Source organism: Lagopus muta, chromosome 1 (genome assembly GCF_023343835.1).
Source record: "Lagopus muta isolate bLagMut1 chromosome 1, bLagMut1 primary, whole genome shotgun sequence".
Taxonomy (NCBI): domain Eukaryota; kingdom Metazoa; phylum Chordata; class Aves; order Galliformes; family Phasianidae; genus Lagopus; species Lagopus muta.
Window position 1 is genome coordinate 20,807,714 of NC_064433.1, and position 22,526 is coordinate 20,830,239.

The following is a 22,526-nucleotide window of genomic DNA, read 5'->3' on the forward strand; positions in this document are numbered from 1 at the left end:
GACCTATTTTTGCTGCAGTTAGTGCTACCATGCTGTTTAAAATGACAGAGTATAAGCAAGTAACTTAGATCTAACCTGTCAGGTTAGTCAGCAGTGATGCGTTTCACTGCACCGCTGTGCTTCTTTTCCCTGAGATTTTTTTTTAGCTTGTCAGCTCTGGTAAACAATACTCTCTTCCTCATACAAAGCCATCTACTTGGGTGAAGTAAATTTCACAGAGGGCTCACATTCTGTGATTTATTTACTTATCAAAATCACTTTTTCAATTTATTCACTATTTATCTCTGTTGTTTATTTAAGCATGGTCTATTTCACTTGTGTCGAAGAATCACACCCTCATTTCTTAGAGATTTAAAGGTACATGTTTTTTAACTGAAATGATGACTGCACTTTGTTCATAATAGAATTAAAGTGTGTGAGCAATTTCATAGTTATGAAAGGAGAGAGAAGAAAGAACGAAAATCCTCTGTTGCTTCCTGAAAGTTTAAAATACCCACATTTGACAAAGAACATTAAAGGAACTGCTTGCCATTTTCAAAGATGAGACTTGTCCTATTTTTTCACTTACACAAATCATCCACTGTTGCAGTCTATTAACAATCAACTTGTATGAAATTTCATAGATCATGTCTGTGTATTTCAGAAAATTAAACATTTATCTGCTAGCAAACAATGATTTGGTCATATTAGGGAGCAGTTCTGCAGGCTAACAATACCAGAGAGAAGGTTGAGAAAAGGGTATGGAGCTGCTGGTTTGGGAAAGGTAAAAATTTAAAATTTGAGTATGTCCGAGACACTGCAGTAAATTCAGCCACATGTACTTATTCTCCTAAACCAGACAATTTTGTACCTAGTAGATTCAATTCATCCTAAGACCAGCCCCTTAATCATGTGTTTACTTTTTGGCACAATGCAAACGATTTCTTGCTTGTCTTTGTCACACATATTATATATTATGGACAATTTTGAAAAGTAACAAAGCATCTAGTAGTAGTTAGGGAAAGTTTATAGAGGCAGCAAATTTCTGTTTTCATTGCATCATGCAATCACCCCAGCTAAACATTTCAGCAATGTCAATTGTTCAACTTTTCCCAGCAATAATCAACACTATAGCTTCTACACTTTTATATAGAGTGCTGCTGTGATAGATGATTTCTTTTCAGAGGAAGAGTATTTTCATTTTCTTTCTTTTAGATTATCAGAAGATGAATGACTTGATATGGCTGTCAGATAATAATACCTTTTCATGTCTCTTATATTCTATATTACTTTATTATGATAAGTTTCTCCCCCATACAGTTTCAATCAGCCTTATTTTTACACATATAATTTGTCCCTTTAAAATTCTGTTTTTTGTACAGATCCTTTAACAGCCAGTAACTGATAGTCCGTAGTTCTGAATTATATCTGACTTATTTCTATTGACAAGAAAGGAAAAGGAAACATTTGTAAAAATGATGTACAGAATATGGTGGTAGAAATATGAATCAGCTTTGGAAGAGCGCTGGCAGAATGCTTTGTTGGCAGAAGAGGAACTTGGAGGCAAACTCTTAGTTTTGTTATCAATACATTCAAAAAAGCATGACTGCTGAGGAATCACTGAGTTTTTGAAGAATGAAAATGAACATGTTTTTAACCCCCAAAATGACATTGGGTGAGAACTCCCACAAAGTGATATTCATAGAAAAAGGGAAACTTGAAAGTAATGCTAACTTGAAAGATTTTTGAGGCAGATGTAATTTTAAAGTACACTGAAATCCATAACTGAGACTTTAAGAAGTGTTAACATAGTGTGGTTATTATAACTATTAATTTCAAGTACATTGGTGGAGTTGTGTTTCTTTTGCAATAGATGGCAAAACTAGAGTGATTTTCTCATGTCACCCCTCATGATAGCAACACTGTTCCCTCTTCCAGTGGGGAATACTAAAGACAATATGGTAAAATTCAGAAAGAAGAATGGTCATGTAATTGCTTATGCTTAGGTGGAAGATGGCCATCATATAGCCTGGTGAAAGAGGTACAGACATAAACATCCAAAATTTAAGGAAACAAGTTTAAATGCAGCATCAGAAATAATGCTTAGGGTAGGGATGGGAAGCAGGCAGTCAAATGTTGACAAGTGAGATTACAACAGAATTTAATACCATTAAAGAAAATGTCCTTCAAGGCTATAGGGTTCACGTGTTGCAAACATTCAAAGACTGAATGTTTGTTAAAAAATCTTTTAATTTTCTGACATTTGTTGCATAGAGTAATCCGCATATGGGGGAATTAAATCTCTCAAAGAAGCTGGGTTACCACTGTCCATCACTGTCCCTGTACTTGCAATGGCATTTTCAAATCTATTGTGTTTTTTTTCTTTTTTTTTTCTGTGCTTACCTCTTCAGCAAATGCATGTGTTTTCCCATATTTCAACTATTTATAAAGCATCTCTCCTTATTATATTTCTTTACAAATGACTGTCCTATATTACCTTGTAAGAAAACATACAAATTTCCCTACAGCAACAGTCTCATCTCCAGAATTCCAATATGTTGTCCTATAACAATTAGCCGAAGGTATTTTTATTCAGTCAGCCACCTTGTCTCAGGTGACTTTATTGTCTCCAGTTAGTCTATTGTTTTATCAGCAATGCTGATTTTGAACTGCCCTGAGAAATGATGACTAATTATGCTGCATAAGCACAGAAACATATGCATATGCACTGACCTACACCAAAATTATATGTATAGGACTAACCTGAATTTCACCTTCATTTTAACTTGATTTTCACTAGTTCTTTTTTAAATTTCAGGCTTAGCCTTCTTCTGTGAAATGCATGTGAATAAGCCACTAAAAGTAAAAATGGAGCAGAGCGCTGCAGATAACATTTACATAACACACATTGTTTTGAAATCCTCAAATACATTTTCCTGTCCTGCTGAGCCAAGATGAAGAAGCACATATGGTGAGGAAAGCCACTCACAGTTGGGAGACCTCTGCATTCCCTCCGCACAGGGAGGAACAGTTTAGCCTCATTCCTCACTCTCTTCCGCTAATTTGGCCCAAACCAAATGCAAGAGACAGCACTTGAATGTTTTTATAAGTGAGAAGATACATTTTTCTTGTCTCATGTGGCTAAATGTTTCTTGTTAACGTCTAGAGCTGAGCAAACAGTGTAATAATATATTCATGATTCTGTTTATGTTACTTGTAATCCAGGAAGGGGCTTCTCCCTGTTTTTTTGCATTGTCCTAACACATTTCTACAAAAGCTGTAGTTTAGCTTGGAGTTTGTACATCCAGAGTAAATGGGTTTTCAGGATCTTTGGCATTTTGTAGATTTTGTATTTTCATGAAAATGAAGGAAGGCTGTCAGTATTATGAATAGGAAAATGACATCATTGACAGATATCTTTTTATCAAGCAAAAAATATACAATGCGATGTCCGCTGAGGAATAAAAAGGAACATGCATATATGAGCAACATAAAAATAACAAGTGTGGTTAGTATACTTCCTTTTTTCTTAACAGTTCAATATAAAAGGTGACCATTTGAGGGCAAATGCCCCATGGAAAACTTTAGAGACCTCAAATATGCCTTGGACATATCAAGTAGTGAAAGCCAGGGGCCAGTCATCTGAGTGAATAGCAACAACAGAGGAAAGTTGCTAATGGTGACAGAAATAGCAACTAATTACTAAGAAAATGGCAAGAGAAAAAGGTCTGCAAAATTTTCTAAGCATCATGTCTTATTTAGAGCTCACTCTCCCATTTGCCTTGGAAGGGAGGAACACAGTTAACATAAACTCTAGGGTTCACATTTGCAGCCAAAAATAAACCTCATGCAAACAGCAAAAAATGTTAGTGGAGTAGATGTAGGAGCTGTGAGGAAGGACAGGAAATTATTTTTAAAGTCCTAAGTGTTCCTATGTTTACTGTCTCTTACTATAACCTTCATTCTAAAGCACTCCTAGCCTTTACCTGAATAGACTCAGGGCATTAATAATTCTTTCATTGCCATGCTCCTGCTGGCAAAAATTAGGTCATCCAGTCAGGGAAAGCAGTGAAGCCAGGGTACTATGCCAGTGATGTAGGCAACCTGTCAGATAATAAAAATCTAAAAACTGCTTTCAGAGTTACAGGCGAAAGAGATTACAAGGTAGGACACAGGGAAACAAGGGAAGTGATGTGAGCTAAGAGTTTATTCTACCAGATTCAGCAGAGAGGGAATTTAGGGTGATTTAGGGCAACTTTTGACTGTTAGAGGATTTGAGTGGCTAGAGTGGGCTCTGAGTATCCTGATCTAGCTGTAGAGGTCCCTGTTCATTGCAGAGCAGTTGGACTAGATGATCTTTAAAGGTCCTTTCTAACAAACAATTCTATGATTCTAAATAACAGGATTCGCATTTTCATATTTATCATGTACCACATATTATTTTGCCTTTTAGTGAAGCTCAATAGATGTAACATGATGGTTTTATTAGCTGTGTTACACCAATAGTATATTTTATTTAAAATTGTCATGGGCCATCTGTTACTTCCATCTAAAATATTTCTTCCTAGTATTATAACCTGTCACAAACACAATTTACACAAACCACTACTGCATACAAACAATAGTGTGCTAAATTTGACTTGACAGTTCCTACTCCAGGCTAGATTATTTATACACTTATAAAGCTAAATAATGAATAAAATAACATCCTATTGCATCGTGTTTATTCTTCGTTTACTGTTAGTGCTGATTTGCAAAGCATGAAAAAAACACCTCTTTCTTTCAGGAAATGAAAATTGTAGATATCTTCATTACAGGCCAGACTTGCTAACCACCGATTAAACAATAATTCCGGTTCTCCAGGTTTACATCAGTGACAGGAGGAATTGCAATAAAATCTGTCTTGCTTACAAAGGTATTAGTGAGGTTTTGCCAGACAGTAAGTGCAGTTGTATATCAAAGGCCTTTAGATCAACCCTTGTCATCTTAATTGTAGCACAAAATTAAATAAATAAATAAATAAATAAATAAATAATTGCTGTCCAGTTTCAGACAACTTTTAGGTAGAAGTGATTGTCCACTGAATTACATGAAAATGACAGAGAAGAGAGCAACAAGTCATAGTGTGAACTAAAACATATTAGATATCAGAGAACAGCTCGACTGCAGAAGAAATCCTGTGATTATTTCAACAAGCGACAAATTTCAAATCCTGTGATTATTTCAACAAGTGACAAATTTCAGACTGAGACTGCAACTTCTTGAGCTCTCTCAAATGGAATTCTATAAGACCCAAGACCCATTTTCTAACCCTTATCTGCTGTTTAATAAATACTTTATAGATGAAAGTCATTATTGGATATCATGATCATTAATAGTAACATTCTTGTGCCTCGTCTACAAAGATTTGCCAGTAAACCTAGGATAGAAAACTATAAAAACAAACAAAAAACAACACCAAACCAGATAAAAAGCCTTATACCACACATGCACACACACACACAGAAACTGACTGACATATTTACACTGGCAAAATCTCAATGTGTGAGTATGCCAACTGAGGAAAGCTAATGTTAGTTCTGCATCTGTCATTTGGTGAGGTGATGTAACTGTGCTGGCAGGAGAGTGTCTCTTCTTGGCATGCATCAAGAGGCTTTGACAGCGTGGCCCCAACAGATTGGCTAGTGACAGAGGCTCTTTATTTTAAACAAGCACTAAATTTTGCATTAAAAAACAATTGGGTGATCTGGCAAGATAGAGCATTGTATTTGGAATAGCACAACAAAGCTGTTAAGAGAACCAATGACATTGCCTCTTTTGTCTGTTCACCATCTTGCAGGCTGCAGATAGTATTCCAGCACATTGATTCAAGTCCTCTGAAAGGAGATGATATAGCTCTTTTCATCAGTTTAAAAGTACTCAAAGTGTTGGGCCCTTTATTTAGAGGCATTGGAATCATAGCTAAAAAATCTAGTGATGATTTTTAATTTATTCTTTTTAATGACAGAAAATTATTGTTGAATAATGTAACTGTGCAGTCATATTCCTTTCAGCATGCAACTGTTCTCTGTCATTTAATTATAGAGATACAGGTATTAATTACAGTTTGAAAGTAGATAAAACAGTGTCTTTTTTTAATCTTTTTTCTTTTTAAAAGAAGGGGAAGAAAAGCTGCCTTTAGTCCTTTCACTTAATTGAGTTGGTTTTTCCCCAGAGATGGAATGTCCTATTTAATCATTACAGCAGATGTGCAATGACAAACTGAATATATGGGAACGTAAACCAAAGGGATTTTCTGTTTAAAACATTGGCAGCATCTTAAAAATATGCAATCTGTTGAATTCTGGGTTGGCTTTGAGTACTGGAAACATAGTACTGAAGAGGCTTTACTTCATATTAATAATTAATGTTTATAAAATGCCTCAAGGATAGAACCTCTTAATTTATGTAATGTAGTCAACTAAATTATAGTATAAAAAATTACAGATTATTAATTGAGCTGACCTGAATCCCATACACATTACACAGGTTTCACTGTATTTTATCATTTTTTTTGAATACTAATTAGTTATTGATATTGCTATTATTTAGGCTATTTAAATATCCATAATGTGCAAATTAGAGCATGTTACAATAAATTAAAATATAGTTCCTGTCTCAGTCCTTATTTAGTTCAGAAAGACAGAACAAGGAACATTAAGAAGTCAAGAAGATACAACACAGAGGGAAGAAGACACTTCTCAATTATTACTGCAGCTAGGTCAGTAACACTACTTAATTATACTACTGTAATTCAAGACTTGAGTAGATGAAGACATCTCTAACAACATAAAGGCCTGAACAACATGATCTAACCTCAAGGCTTACCTTGCTTTGAGGAGGTTGGTCTAGACACCTAATGTTCTATCTGACTTGAACCAACTCTACTTATAAATTAAGAAAAATATTTTTTAAATAACTGGTGTGGAATTTAGTATATTTGTGTGGATTTTCTATTTGAGAAAAAGTCAATGATAAGTCTTGAACAAGACCTCCTTTTGGCTGAGAATGTTCACACAATGGATAAGCTGCTTCCCTCTCAGCAGCAGTGCAGAGGCACTCTCACAAAAAAGAGCAGATGAAAGAGCACTGCAGCTGTTTAAATGTTGGAAGGCAATTTTACATCATCTGTTCATGGATCAGATCAACTCAGTATCAGGTTTATAGTTCAAATCTGAACAGTAGGAAAGTGAGATCTTCTAGTAGATATGCCTCACATTATTCTTGTTTCTAGGACAATTCTGTTCTTGTAGCCATTATCTTTCCAAGTTGACAACAAATCTCTCCTTTTCTTTTGTCAGATGATAACAATTAAGTACCCTGTAGTTCTACAGAAAAGTGCACTGCCTTATCTTGTCTTTATATTATAACAAGAATAAGTGGATACCTATTGATCCCCATGTGCCAGATCTATCTGGTGTGATTAATTGTGTTTGGGCAGTGATGTAAATTTTGAGATCACTCATAGTTCCCCTACATATTATCAACCAAAGCACCCTAGAGTCAGATCTGAATCAGTTGCAAATCCAGCTTGGTTCTTTTTCTGCAATGCAGTTTAGACACATATAGGCTACATAACTTTCACACACAAGTTGCGATTTTCTGCTATTGCCTCCATAAAAATTAACGTTAGATTTTATTTCATGATTAAAAAGCTCAACAGATATGAATAATACCTATGTCTGTAGGTCTAACTCCCCTATTCAAGCAGAGACACCTGCAGCTGTTTGCCCAGGACCAGGTCTAGGCTGCTTTTGAAGATCTCTGAGAAAAAAGACTCCACAACCTCTTTAGACAACTTCTTTTTCTATGCATATGCCATACTTGATAGATACAATAGTCATAAAAATTGGCAGTGTCTAATAAATTGAGCTATTGAGTAGCAATATATCTTGGTATTGCAATGAAAATGTGTCAAAGGACTGATGGGAGAAAAAAGGATAAGCTAAAGTTATGAAACTTCACAAGGCTATGCTATTAAGGTAACTCAATGGGATAAATAAAGTACATTTGTCCTGCTGTACCTTTGGTAAATCTGTGCCTGGACAGACGTATGAAATAATGGTGAAATTTTAACAGTTCTGCTCTTTAGGAAGAATGTAGACAAAGGAAACCATAATAATAAAAACAGTGCTTATAAAATCCAAATAGACTGCTGCATAGCCTACAGCAAATTATTATTTCGTTTCTTAGATAGTGTAATCAGATAGTTTGAGATGTTAGGTGCACAGACAGTAGGGGCAAAGTGTTAAGATTTTGCATTTACGTATCCATCTGAGCTTAAAGAAACATTGTCAATCACTTTGCTAGTCCTCCTGGCCACACTGTTGATTATGCAGGTCAGGATGCCCATTGGCCTTCTTGGCTACCTGGGCATCCTGGTTTAGAGGCAGCATACAATATATAGTGCACACCATTCAGCACACCTTCTGCACTCAGCACTACAGCTAGGAAATGGTTCTAAAATCTATTTCAAATTACTGTGGGTTTCTTACTGGATAAGTAGGGGATTCACAATTCCTTTCTACAGTGAATGAAATCTGATAGAAAAACTTTACAGAAATTGTGAAACTAAAATTTCAGATAAACTGTCATTACAATAGGCTTGTACCTGAGTACAGCCACTATAAGAATTCTGTTAACAAATTGCAATTGAAATGCCTGCTAAGGGCTGAAGGGACTTGTTTGATTGTTTGTTTTTCTTTTTGTCATTCCATTTTAGCTGCTTCCTTGCTCATTACATTGTTCCCATTAGCGTAATGTATTGGTTGTGTTTGCACAGCTTTTCCTGCCAAAGGCTGCTCTGCAGTTGTAGAATCATTGGGGTAACCAGCTGTTACATATTTAAACCTCCATCATTTTGTGTGACAGAGTAACTTAATTATGTCCTGCTTGAAAATGCTAAATAAAATTATCTTCTGAACAAGTGTACTTCATTTAATATTTGTCTATATCAGGTACTTGAACTCTCACACGTAAAACCTAATGCACAAAATAGACAAACGCATTCTAGAACTAAACCTGCCAGCAACTTATTTATTGAAGCACTTGAGGTTATTTTACAGTATTCCTGCTGGATGGTTATCATTCTATCTAAGGTACAATGCATACTTGAACTTCAGAAAACAGATTAAAATGTAGTTAGTAGGATAAGAAGCCAGCAGTTAAGGTTATGCTTTTTCTGTGTTTTATGAATAAGGAAAACAGACAGCCAGTATTGGTCATTTTAAAAAGTCAGAAATGTAGTATTCCGCAAATTTTAAATCTGAACAGCAAATAAGACTGGTTTCTACTCAGCTGTATATTCTATTTCTAAGATTGTTTCAGTCAATGATAATGGTCTTTGTGTTGTAGGAAACCATGTCATTTTTATTTTGAACCTGTAGTATTAAGTCCAAGCCCCATTTTATTATTTTTATTATTATTTGTAACATCTATCATCCTTTATAAAACGGCTTTCTTCCTTTTAGATTTTCTTTTACTAGAAATTTATGCATATGAAAGCAACAATTTCAGGCTTGCCAACTGGCTTCTAAAATGTTGAGTGTTCCAAAATGTCAGCCCTCATTTTTTCAAATGAATTATAATTGAAGATCTACATGAGTCTATTTTGAATTGTTGCCCACCTGCCACATTTGTTAGTTCACTTAGCCTTTGGGCAAATACAGTCTACATTCAAATTAGATACCTGAAGAATAACTAAATGTCCCATGATAAATAAATTTCATTTAAAATTATAAATATGAAAATATAAAATGATTCTCTAGATTTTTCTATGTCTTATATAGATGAATTGATCTATGCATTGCAAATTAGACTGTATTTGACAAAAGACAGAATTTTCTAAGTATTTGAAAGACATCTGAAACTGATTTACAGGTTGGACTACAAATTTAGTAGGAAATCTGTAGCAATCTTAGAGTAAAAGAATATTTTTTATTAAATAAAATTGGAAAGAGTGAGATTAACCGATGTACAGAATACCCAGCTGCAGCCTCTTCAAAATGACTACAAGGAGAAGGCCACAGGCTCTTTACTGACCTGTTAGTGATGGCTCTTGGGATATATTTGGGCTTGTGTCCTGAGCTTGTGCTGGTTGTAGTAACAAGTGTCCAGCAATCAGGAGACTACTGTTAACTCATTTCAGCTTGCCTCACTGAATAGTGTACACAATAAAGAGCTAATAAACATGTGAAACCTATGCATAACACTGGGGCTTAATCTCATTTAGGCTGTGATAGTACATGAGTATGATGAGAAGTTAATGAGTGAAGATAGATTGGTTGTATCCAGGAATTAATTTTTAAAAAGAACAGATAAGCAGGCAGCGCTAGAAAATGCTTAAAAGTGAACTCTAATTAACCCAAGATTAAGGAGGTACAAGTCTCACCAACACTATCATGCACCTTCTCCTGCTGAAGGACTTGGCATTCTGATGACTCGACATAAACCCCTCTTCCTTATATTCTTCTAGTGGCAGGATGAATCTATAGTGCTTAAGAAAAACAAAAGGAATACTGAAAGGGATCACTGACCACTGGAGAAGAGCTATTTATACTGGAAAGTTTGTGTAATAACAGGTTTAGCTACATGGTTAATGTTTTTTTTTTTTTTTGTAGTGTAATAAAATGTAGATAGTAAGTACTGGTATCATTATAATTGGTTTAATAATAATGTTTGCTGTAAACTTGATTAAGCTGTTACGATTTTGATTAGAAGAGCAATGAATTTTTACTTGGTATTTTGCCTCTAAAAAAATCTTAAGTGTTACATAGCATAACATACCATAAAAATCCTAATTCTATATTATGTTGAAGATTCAGTATACATGTAACATAAGAACTACTTCTGAATAATCTTATTCTTCAGTTTTTTTATGATGCAGATTTTTTTTCTGATATAGGTATTTAATTGTAGAGTTGTTTTATTGGGCTTTGAAGATTTCTTTAGACTTACAGATTGTGAGTAATCACTTTCTCTGACTTAACTTTAGGAGTTCAGCAGTCTTGAACACAGAGACAGCCATATGTGTTACAAAAGATCTAGTGTAAAGATTGATCATTTATCACTGATTGACTGTGGCTTTATTTATAGCAAGGATGATTAGATAAATGGATAACAGGGCCTTTGAAAAAAACATAATACTTTAATACACAGGGGTCATGAGATGTAGATAAAGTATGTGATGCTGTGGAATCAAATTGCTTACTGGTATTTTAATTTACTTTGAAGATCTTCGAGGCATTGCATAGCAGACCTATGTTCTGAAATTTAAAGGATGGACAAAATAAAGCAACAGCCTCCAGTTTATGGGTGTTCAAAATAAAGTGATAAATGTTGCAGATGAAATAAAGCTGAACTGTGATTGTCTTAATTTCAAAAATATTACTTCCTTCCAATGAGCAGAATATTTGATAATTGCAGTACTTGTTTCAGTCTAATCTTCTCCATCTTTCACCACAAAAACAGCATAATTTCTGATGCCGATGTTCTGTGGTGTTATCTGTGAAGCTGCAGACTAGGTCTACAGGGGTTACACATCAACAGATAGCTCAAGTGTAGCAATTACAAGTGAAATAAAGCATCTGAAACTTGAAATAAAGAGAAACTAAGGGAACAAGTTCTAGGAATTTAAGCAGACAAAAATGTAATTTTGTAGGATCTTATGGTAGAGGTGGCATTGACAACTGGCATTAACGTTCACCATGTTGACAAAGTATTGTGTTGCCCTCCTAGTTTCTGCCTAGACTAGTTACGATACATCGCTAAGAGTACTGACAAACCATTAGGCTACTTGGCTTGTTTGATAATATTAAAATCTTAGCCTCACAACAAGAACGTAGTAGTCATATCAGTGTTACCAGTGGGAGTAGCACCAGACTGTGGCCAAACTCCTGGAAACAGTTTAAGGAGACTACAGATTGGTCTAGGACCAAGCTTTCTTGTGCTGGGAGTACACTAACAAAGGAACAGTGCAGGCAGTAAAGTCCCAGCATGCAGGCCTACACCTCTACACCTAAGCATGGTTTTATTTCCTGCTGTAGATACAGTGGTATTGTATTTATATTATTTGCTTCCCAGTCCTAGAGATCAACTATTCCTCCTGTCATTTGATACAATCAGGTAATATCCTGATAGCCTTTGTATAACAAAGGGATCATGTTTCATTAGGAAATTAGATGAAGAAACATACAGAGTTGAATGACCATTAATGATCAGTGAGAATCTGTTTCCAAATTACAGGACAGATTAGCAAAGTTTGTCATCAGAATGTCATCAGACTCCCAGTATCTGAATTCCAGGACTTGTATGTAGATAGGATAGAGGTGTTCTACTCCATGGTAAAATTAGATATTGAGAAGTCACTGGAAAGTGCCTGGAAGATCTGAGGTTAGTATTAAGCAGGTGATTAAAAAAAAAAAAAGCACTTTGTAGAGGAAACTTGGCAATAAAAACTTTACAATGTGCAGTTGTACATATTTGCAGTGAGCAGATGACGGGTCTTACAATAATATATACAATGCTAAAAAAAAGACCTAGTAAAGTCATTCGACTCTGCATAAAATAATTTATGGGTAGAAAGGGAACACTTATAAATATTGCTGGAAAGGTCTAAATTAGACTTCAAGAGTAAAAGCTGAACAGCGAGATCATTACCATAATTCAGTTTTTGAAATGCAGGTATATTCATCTTGCACTGAGGCCTCATGCTTTTATAGCTCCTGTAACTTCTCAGCTTTTATGAAAATTCATGCTTTTTAAAGCTGACAAACATTTACTTTGAAATCTGTAATTAGATTTGGCCTTTATCTGAAAATTTCTGAAATAAACTGGGATGTACAAATGAAAATAAAGAGTGTTTGTTTTCTCAAGTTTCTTCGTAAGGTACAGAGTCACATCCTAAATTTACTGATTGAGATTATAAACTCATGAATGTGGTACTTTCATGTTTGTGAAAAGGCTTTGACTTTTTGTCTTTCAGCCTTATTTTAGTTCATATTTTGTACAAAGTTTATCTTATACCTTGCAAATATTCATGTTATATCAATGTGAGAAAAATGACTGACATGCACTTGTAATGTTTTTCCTCAAGAAGATATGAATTTTCTTCCCACAGGTTGCACATATCCCACAATATGTGCAACATTGCACATGTTGTGCAATGAAAAGAGTAAAAATCTATAGGTGCAAGCTTATGGGGATGTAGGTTCTGTGGAGCAGTATGAATCTTGGTATTAATTATTGGCTCCTCACCAACATTGTTACATTCTTGTTTGTAGTGTGTTTCCTGGTTTCTAACATATTTGCCTGCAGCCAGCCTTTTCCACATTCATTTTTTGTGTGGAATTGATTCCATGGTGTTTCTTTCGTGAAACCATAAGTGATGTCACCCACTCAACTTTTTAGCATGCTGCAACCCATGCAGAAACAACTTCAGTATTATGGCATGCTCACAAATTCATAAAGAAGCAAGGAACTTTTTTTTTTTTTTTTTTTTTTTTTTAGCATTCATATTCTGGAGGGGAAGAAAAATTACTATCAATGCTTGTGTTTTACTGAGATGAAAATACCCTTGCTCTGCCCACTACAAACAGAGAGACCATTTTTCTGTATTTCCCAATTTGTGGCATGCATTCTGATAAATGCCATTTATATTTATTGTATCATGTATCATTTATCCTCTGGCTATGAATGATCTGGTAAATGATCCCAATATCTGGGAATTGAAGCAAGAGTGGTGGGACAAACTGATAGCAAAAAACCTTTATGGGAAATAATTCTTACTACAATTCTGGCCTTAAAAAAAAATGAAGTTAGCTTAAGGGACTGAGAAGATTCACAGAAAAGACATAAAGTACTTGATAGCAAGGATAAGGGAAAAATGAAACCATAATTTCATCTTCAGCTCTGTTACTGGTGGTGTGGGACATCAAGAGTGTCTATCTGGATATGCTAGTCTCATCAGGATGGTTTAGACTCCAGTGTTCAGTGTTGAGGCTGCTTCCTTGGTCTGCACTTCTGAAGGGCAGATTGTATAGTTAGCCAATAAGAGGCATTAGACCAACTGCATCTTTTAAACAATCACTTCTTTTTGGAGTACAAGCAGCGGACTTAAATCTGCATTAGGCACCAACATACCCTGTGATGTACAAAGCCTTCCTGTATAGCTTCACATCACTGAGTACCAGAATTGCTTATCTTTTGAACAATATGTACTAGCAGTTAAAGAACTTGCACCAAGATGGAAAACATGAATTCAGTTCACTCAAGAAGTCAGAATAGCTGTATTGCCCTCCTCCCTAAGTTATACTGTTAAAATCAGGGAATAGATTGGGTGAAAAGTATCCTCTCTTTTATCTACTAAAACTAAGTATAGAGGAAAAATAAAGAGGATAAGAAAAGCAATAAGTCGGGGGAGAAGCAGTATGAACAAAAGTTTGACATCACCACTATTTTTGTTCTCTAATTAAAACAGTTGTTTTATGGTGAGTTGAAGGCATGTTATGTGCATGATATTGTCTCAGCAAGCATGAAATAAGTGGGGACCTAGGTGATCTTTTAAATTCTAAGCAGGTAGGCTGAGCTGAGAGGTAGTCACTCTGCTACCTGAACTGGGAAACTTTCTTTGTTGCATGCATGAACTGTTTTGCACAGAAATTTTTCATGTTACCAGGGAGACGGTTTAGTACTTCCAGCTCAAGGAAGTCACTGGAGCATATATACTTTTCTGAAATATCTTTGAATATCCCAGTTTTCTATGTCAGAGTTTCTATAGAAAGAAGGAGATAGATCTTGAAGACATAGTAGAAGATGGAAAATCCTTGAATATCCAAATAACTATTATCTGTTTTAGCTGCTGAGGCAGAGGCTGTGTTACCATCCTTCTGATGAGGAAAGGGTCTCAATCATTTACTAGGTATGGAAATACCGTACCTGAGTGGGGACTGCATTATTAACATGAGACACGGTCTCATGAGGGATCTTTCAATTACAAAAGTAGAAAACAGTACATAAGAAACCTGGGATCACTTCTGGTGTATAGGTACGTTGGTGGATGAAGTTGGAAAGGTATTTAAGCATCAAGTTTTTCCCATTATGTAAGGAGAAGCAAGGTTTTTTTGTGTGTAGTTTTCTATCTTATAAGTTTACACTGCCAAGAACAAGGAGAATAGGCATAGCAGACCTTGTTATATCTGTGAAAAGCTTTATTGGACAAAAAGGTTGTAGTTCAGAAGGGATGTGTGTGGAGTACTGAAATTCATTTCTGTGTAACCATGAATTGTGACAAAGGGATTTTATTCTCCTGTATCTTAAAGTGAGATACAACTGTAAGACTTATAAAAAAATTATTCATACCTCATATTAAACTGAAATACTTTTGTTGCAACTTGAATTTTAGGGAATCAGACAAAAGCCAAAGCAAATTGTTCCTTTATCACAAGTGTGCAGCCTCCTGTTTGCTAGACTTGGCCTGCAGGAAGGAGAATTCCAAAGATGGAAAGAATTAACATGTTCCTGTCCTGTATAGATGCTCAGCTTTGAAACTGACTATTTAAAAAGAAGTAGAAAATGTAATCAGGCCCAGACGGTATAGTAATCAATTACAGTGCCATCTATCTGGACTTCCGCAAAGCTTTTGATGTGGTTCCTCACCACATCCTTCTCTCTACGTTGGAGAGGTGTGGATTTGAAGAATGGACTGTTTGATGGATTAAGAACTGGTTGTCTGGTCACAGCCAAAGAGTTGTGATTGACGGTTCTATGTCATGGTGGAAGCCGGTCACAAGTGGCGTCCCCCAAGAGCTTGGTCTTGGGACTGGTGCTCTTCAACATCTTTATCAATGACATAGATGATGTCACCAACTGCACCCTCAGCAAGTTTGTAGATGACACCAAGCTGAGTGGTGCAGTCAATACATTGGAAGGAAGAGAAGCCATCCAGAGGGACCTGGACAGGCTGGAGAACTGGGCCCATGAAAACCTAATGAGGTTAAACAGGACCCAATGGAAGGTGCTGCACTTGGGCTGGAGCAATCCCAGATATTTGTACAGATGGAGGGAAGAACACCTTGAGAGCAGCCCTGCAAGAAGGACTCAGAGGTCCGGTTGGATGAGAAGCTGTACCTAAGCCATCAGTATGCGCTTGCAGCCTGAAAGGCTATCTGTGTTCTGGGCTGCATTAAAAAAGGGGTGGCCAGCAGGGAGAGGGAGGTGATTGTCCCCTCTACTCAGCTCTTGTGAGGCCCCATCTGGATTACTGTGTTCAGGGCTGGGGACCCCAGTAGAAGAAAAATGCAGAACTCTTGGAGTGGATCCAGAGGAGGACCACTAAGATGATCAGAGAGCTGGAGCACCTCTCCTATGAAGAAAGGTTGAGGGAACTGAGTTTGTGTGGCTTGAAGAAGAGAAGACTCCTGGGAGATCTCATTGTGGCCTTCCAGTACTTGAAGGGAGCGTACAAACAGGAGGGGGAATGGCTGTTTACATGTGTTGATAGTGGTAGGAAGAGGGGGAATGGTTTTAAACTGAGGCAGGGGAGGTTTAGGTTAGATATTAGGAGGAAGTTATTCACAAAGAGGGTGGTGACATTCTGGAACAGCTTGCCCAAGGGGGTTATGGATGCCCCATCCCTGGAGGCGTTCAAGACCAGGCTGGATGTGGCTCTGGGCAGCCTGGTCTGGTGGTTGGTGACCCTGTACACAGCAGAGTATTGAAACTAGATGATCACTGTGGCCCTTTTCAACCCAAACCATTCTATGATTCTATGATACAGTTGTAGTATGAAGTCAGATTGATGTACATACCACACATAATATGTAGGTATAAGTCCATATTCAAAACCTTCCTCTCAAATTTTAGCGAATTTCTTGAAGTCATTCTTTCCCATAAATTTTATTGAAGAGTAAGTAATAAGGGCAATTCATGTAAAACAGGATCCTCGAGGCCTAAACTTAGTAAAGTCTGGATTCATTCTTTGAAAATTGTCCTGTTAGAAAATTTCCAACTTGCACAATTGTCAGTGTTTCAGTATGTCTGCTTCAAAAATACAGCCATCATTAGAAATAAATCTCATTGTATATGAACTGTGATCTGCAACAACAAAGAATCTGTAATTTAGGAATTTTTCAAATTGGCTTTTGTGCTAGACATTTCAACTAACTCCACAGAAACTACCTTAGATGTAAAGATATAACACATAGAAAACATTTGTACTAAGTATGTTGAAATCCATGAGCTCTCATTATTGCAGTGAATATATGCTCATACTTAGAATCAGTTTACTTACAAAGTTTACTTTCGGGTTCAGTAAACTTTCAGGTAAATATTGTTTCTCTTCTATATTTGTAGGAGCTTGACATCATCAGACTTCTTATCTCAACCAGAACTTTAAGATCTACTATGATGCAAATATCTGTTGCTAATGTGCCAAATCTGTGTGTTTTACCCTATAACATTCAGTGATTCTTTATGTTTTGTTTTTTTTTATCCTCTGATAACTATATTGATCCATGAGGGAAAAATAAAAAAAGACATAACTATGAGTCAGGTATTTGAAAAAGACTTAGAAAAAGAGGAACCATAAGGAATTGTTTGGTTAGCAAGCAAAATATTTTTACTTTTGGTCACCTGTATGGTAACTGTTGAGTCATGGCCTGAACCACTGATTGAGCACCTGGAAAAAGGGACTGGGTCATCCTTGGGAGCACAGGTGAAGATGATTCACCTGCATGATAGGAAGGGCTGTAGCCTGGCTCCTCCTCTCTTAGACCTCAATTAAGGGCTGACTTCCACATAGAAAGGATCTTTTAATGGGGGTCTGTTGTTTGTGGTGTTTTTCAGCAGCCTAAATCTTTGGATGTGGGAGAGAGCATTCTTTTTGTAACGTCTTCTCATTGGGCTGTTCTGGCTGCTATAGTGCTTAACTTTAAAAAGCCAGTGTTGTAACAGTTTAACTGTAGAACAGTCAGTTTTGTTCAGAGGTGCTATTTGCAGGTCATCTGCATAGAACTCCTTCCACAGAAGTCTGGAAAAAAAATAAGTCTAATGATGTAGCAGTGTAAGGTTTTCATTAGAAGTACTCATGCTAAATTGAGATTTGTTTTCAGGGAAACTTGAAAGGAATTCAGGAGATTGAATGAAATAGAGCTTTTTCACTTTAGACTTTGTAGTATTTATTTCCTGATTTACTGTCTTCTTGTATCATTAAGAGGAAGTGCTGCTCTTATACGTTTCCTCAGCACAACTGGAAATCCTGATTATCTTTTCAGTCTCATACTGTCTTCAGACTTAGATTCAAATCCTTACAGATTTTGAAGCGTTGTCTGCCTTTTATTAAAGAGTAGATTAGCGTTCCCTCATTTTATATGAGAATTTGGCAGAATTAGATACTGATGCTTCGCAGAGTGGTTCACAGTGGGAATCCACTCTTTAGAAATATATTTTGAAGATTTCATAGACTATCCCAGTTAGAAGGGACCCTCAAGGATCAAATCCAAGTCCTGCCTCTAAACAGGACAACCCCAAAATAAAACCCTATGTCACAGATTCATACAAAAAATGTAAGAAATTTTTTGTTTTCATGGGGTATTGAAATCTTTTGTAATCTACCTTTCTGGTTCCCTGATTTTCTGACTTCCTAATTAGGGCAAGTTAAAAAATTGTCTATACTTTTAAGTCTTCAGTAGGCAAACTTATATTAAGCTTGAAACTTAAACAGCTTTTTGCATTATGCCTGTTGCTTGCTGAAATGTGCAGTACATGCTACTGGGTCACAATATGACATTTTGTTGTAGAGGTATCCATCTATTAAAATGAATGATACAAAACCAGCCCTATTGTCACCCCTCTTTTTTTGTACAGACCTATTTGTTTATTATATGCAAATACAGTTGCTATGGAATCTTGATTGTTTTTGTGAGAATGAAGTTTAGTAAACACGGTCATTTCTGGGGTCTACATTTAAGGTTAAAAAAAAACTGCAGGGCAGCTGTATTCAACTATAAAGGCAAATGAAGTCGAGGGTCTTTCTGAAGTATTTGCGGAAGAGTGGTGGTGTTTCCATTTTCCACCTTGTATTTTTAACAAAATTACTTTATCTGCCTTCATATGTTAAATCCAAATAGCAATGATTTTTATGTTGTTGTTTCTTTCCTTCCCCAGATGTACATCCAGACAACAACACTTACTGTCTCCATGAGTTTAAGTGCTTCTGTGTCTCTGGGCATGCTCTACATGCCCAAGGTTTATATTATCATTTTTCATCCAGAGCAGAATGTTCAAAAACGGAAGAGGAGCTTCAAGGCTGTAGTGACAGCTGCCACAATGCAAAGCAAACTGACCCAAAAAGGAAATGACAGACCAAATGGCGAGGTCAAAACCGAACTATGTGAAAGTCTTGAAACCAACAGTAAGTCATCTGTAGACTTTCCCATGGTCAAGAGTGGCAGCACTTCCTAATAGATGTACGTTCACAAGAATGCACTTTATTGTAATAATGAACTTTATTCTTTTTATTACTTGTGCATGAATCCAGAGATGTGTCAGAATTCATATACAGTTGAATGCATATAGTCGAAAATAATTATTTCTATCTTTCCTCCTGAATATGTTTTGTTGTTCCTTTATCACAACTCATGAGCACTAACATCTCCCATTTAAATCCTTCCCATCTGAGTATTTGTTGTGGTTTAATTCATTTTGATACAAAAACATGGTAATTCCTATACAGCTTTATCATTACATGTTCCAGTTTGTCATGGGTTAGCTCTAGGAAGAAGTTCTTTCCTGTGTCAGAAAAGCTCTTGAATCTTGCCACTTCTCTAAAGTACTCTGATATAGAAGAGAGGTTATATCTTCCATTGTGCTGCATGACATACAAGCTGATAAACTGAACTTCATAATAATGACTAATAAAATATGAGTACAACTGATTACTTAACCCCCAGAACTCAGCAGTAGTGGAGAATCAGTAGAGAATTTATTGAGGAGTTAAATGACACATGGCTTATACAGAATCTGTTGAAGACTAATTTTTCAAGCATTTTACTGTAAATGAGATTTTCTGAAATTTCATTACTTTCTGATGATGTTGACTGAAAACTGAATAGTACTGAATAGTACCCTTTTGCTTGAGCACTTTCAGAGAAGTACCAAGCTTGAAGCAAAATGTCATACTTATTTCATAAAAATTCAGTTCTCACTGAATCAACCAGGGCATGCCAAATTGAAGAGTATATATGAATATTCCATGGGTTTACTGTGCTACAGTTGCTGAATGCAAACTAATTCTCTTGCAAAACCCATGACCCTTCAAAATGCATAAATTCTTTGGATTGAGTGAATTTATACAGCTTCAGATTTGCACATATGACAAAAAACAGGGAAAAGGTTGAAATTGCTTGTGGATGAAATTACATCACGGAAATGTGAAGAACACATAATTTCTAAAATCTTCAGGAGTGTCCAAGAGAGAATTCAGAAGGGAAAGAGAAATGGATTTTACCAAGTTTGGAAAATAGTCAGCTTCTGAGGAAACGCCAAACAAGGGATTCCACAGTAGGGTGAAAGAGAGAGCAGGAAATATAGTCTTGAGTATCTGATACTTATCTACTGTATTATCTAATTAAGAAATGCTGTGTCTGGTATTCTTTAAACTATGATTATGCATAATTCATGAAAACAGCTGCTGTTGGAATCAAGTCTGTTCCTCCAGTAGCATGATGTATGCAGGATAATGAGTGTTTACTGGGCTCTGAATCTGATTTTGACAGTAGTACATCAATATAATTTTGAGCTCGCTAGGAACTCTTGACTAGGCTTTGATCCAGGCATCATAATGGTCCACAGGCAAAAATTCAACTCAAGTCATTTGCACTCCAGACTGCAGTCCCTCTATAATTGAGCTTTGGCCTTAAGATGCTTTTCTGTCTTCTCAGAGTGTTCTCTACTATTAGAATTTGTTCACCTGTTTCTGCCAAAATAGATACTGTCAAAACTTTTGGAGATTCCTATGAGTTCCTGGTGCACAATGGGAGATTAATCCTTTTCACTAGGTCAGCAGTGACAGGTTCTCAATATTGCAGAATTTCTTCTGCTGTCACAATTTGAGAAATCAGTCACAGCATATGAAACTGAAGCAGGCTATTCCTAGTATTCCAGAAGTGGGTAGTGAGTGATTTCTTCTCTTTCCTAATCATAAATACTGATAGAAATAATTATCAGCACAACGAAATGAAAAACAAGATAAGATGGTCAGTTAATTCCTTTAGTTTCATGTCCAGTTCTACTCTCTCTGGCTCATCCTCTTCCATGTACATAGCCTCCTTTCTCGACATGAACTGACACCTTTTTCTAGAAACACGTTCATAATCAGTGGAAAACAAAGTGTATCTGCTAAATGAAATGACAAAGAAATCACAGAGTTGTAGGGGTTGAAAGGGACCAAGACCATCGAGTCCAGCACCCCAAATAATAAATAAATTAAATTAAAAAAACAAAACAAGACAGCACAAAACCATCTAGAAACAACTATGGAAGGCATAATAATGGCAAGTACTTGAGATTCATATAGGTCAGTTCCCAATTATAGTTCTAAAATACTTTAGATCCTCTTTTTATTTTGTTCTTCTTTGTCTCATTCCAACAGCAGTGTAGTAACTTGAGCTAGAAAAGAATGTTCATTTCCTGATATATTTTGAGCCAAGTTTTTGCCTTTTCTGGCTAAGCTTGCCAAAATATGGTGTGTTTTATTACTGTGAAATGCTCACAGTCTTAGAGAGCAGGACACCAGCTGCACAAGCTTTCAGATTCCCACACAGGCACTATAGGCTTATTACAGTGAACTTTAAAGATGCTTTAAGTATTAAAACAAGTGAAAAAAAATGCTTGTATACCATATTAAATTTGACAGATTTTGAACTAGGATCTATACTAACTTCTTCTGTTGTCATTCTACTAAAATCACAATGCTCAGTATTCAGCAGGATAATTTTTGTGTCTTGATCAGTCCCATGATAATTTTGTCAAAAACGTTGAGTTTCAGACATACAGTCAAATGGTGGCAAATTAACAAGTTAATAATTAACAATTAACAATGCTCTAAATCAGTTGAGGTAACTACTTATTTTTGTGTTCTGAGTTTCTTGAAAATGTGTTCAAATAATTCAGCTTACTGAGTTGTGATAAATCTGATTATATTGTATCACTGTGGGCTAAAAACATGCACATGAAAAGTTACAGAACTCAGCTGATACAGGGTAATGTGTTAAACTAGCTTAACCTGATCGCTTATCTGAGCTTATGTTCAGAGTGAAGGAAAAAATAAGCTCTGCTTCCTCCATCCTTTTGTTCCCAAATGTGCAGAGTTTGCAGATGCTCCTTTATTTCTTATTTCTTTTGTGGGAACAAAAGCTTTTTATGCTCTAAGGAACTTGATGCCATTTCAGCTGTTCTATATTATTCTCACAAGCAACTTAAAGGGCCAAAGGGAAAAAACAGAAACTACTCAG

The 22,526-nt window shown here is 36.1% G+C and overlaps 1 protein-coding gene across 8 annotated transcripts in view; it reads left to right on the forward strand.

Annotated features, from left to right (window-relative positions):
* GRM8 (glutamate metabotropic receptor 8) overlaps positions 1 to 22,526 on the forward strand; it is a 329,240-nt gene that overhangs the window by 301,921 nt on the left and 4,793 nt on the right. For 7 of the 8 annotated variants that reach the window (XM_048937591.1, XM_048937089.1, XM_048937249.1 and 4 more), the window contains one exon: positions 19,180 to 19,481. In XM_048937591.1, the coding sequence (XP_048793548.1) occupies positions 19,180 to 19,476 (297 nt within the window). In that variant the 3' untranslated portion in view covers positions 19,477 to 19,481. The remainder of the gene's footprint in view (positions 1 to 19,179; positions 19,482 to 22,526) is intronic. The other variant, XM_048937011.1, reaches the window with a different exon arrangement.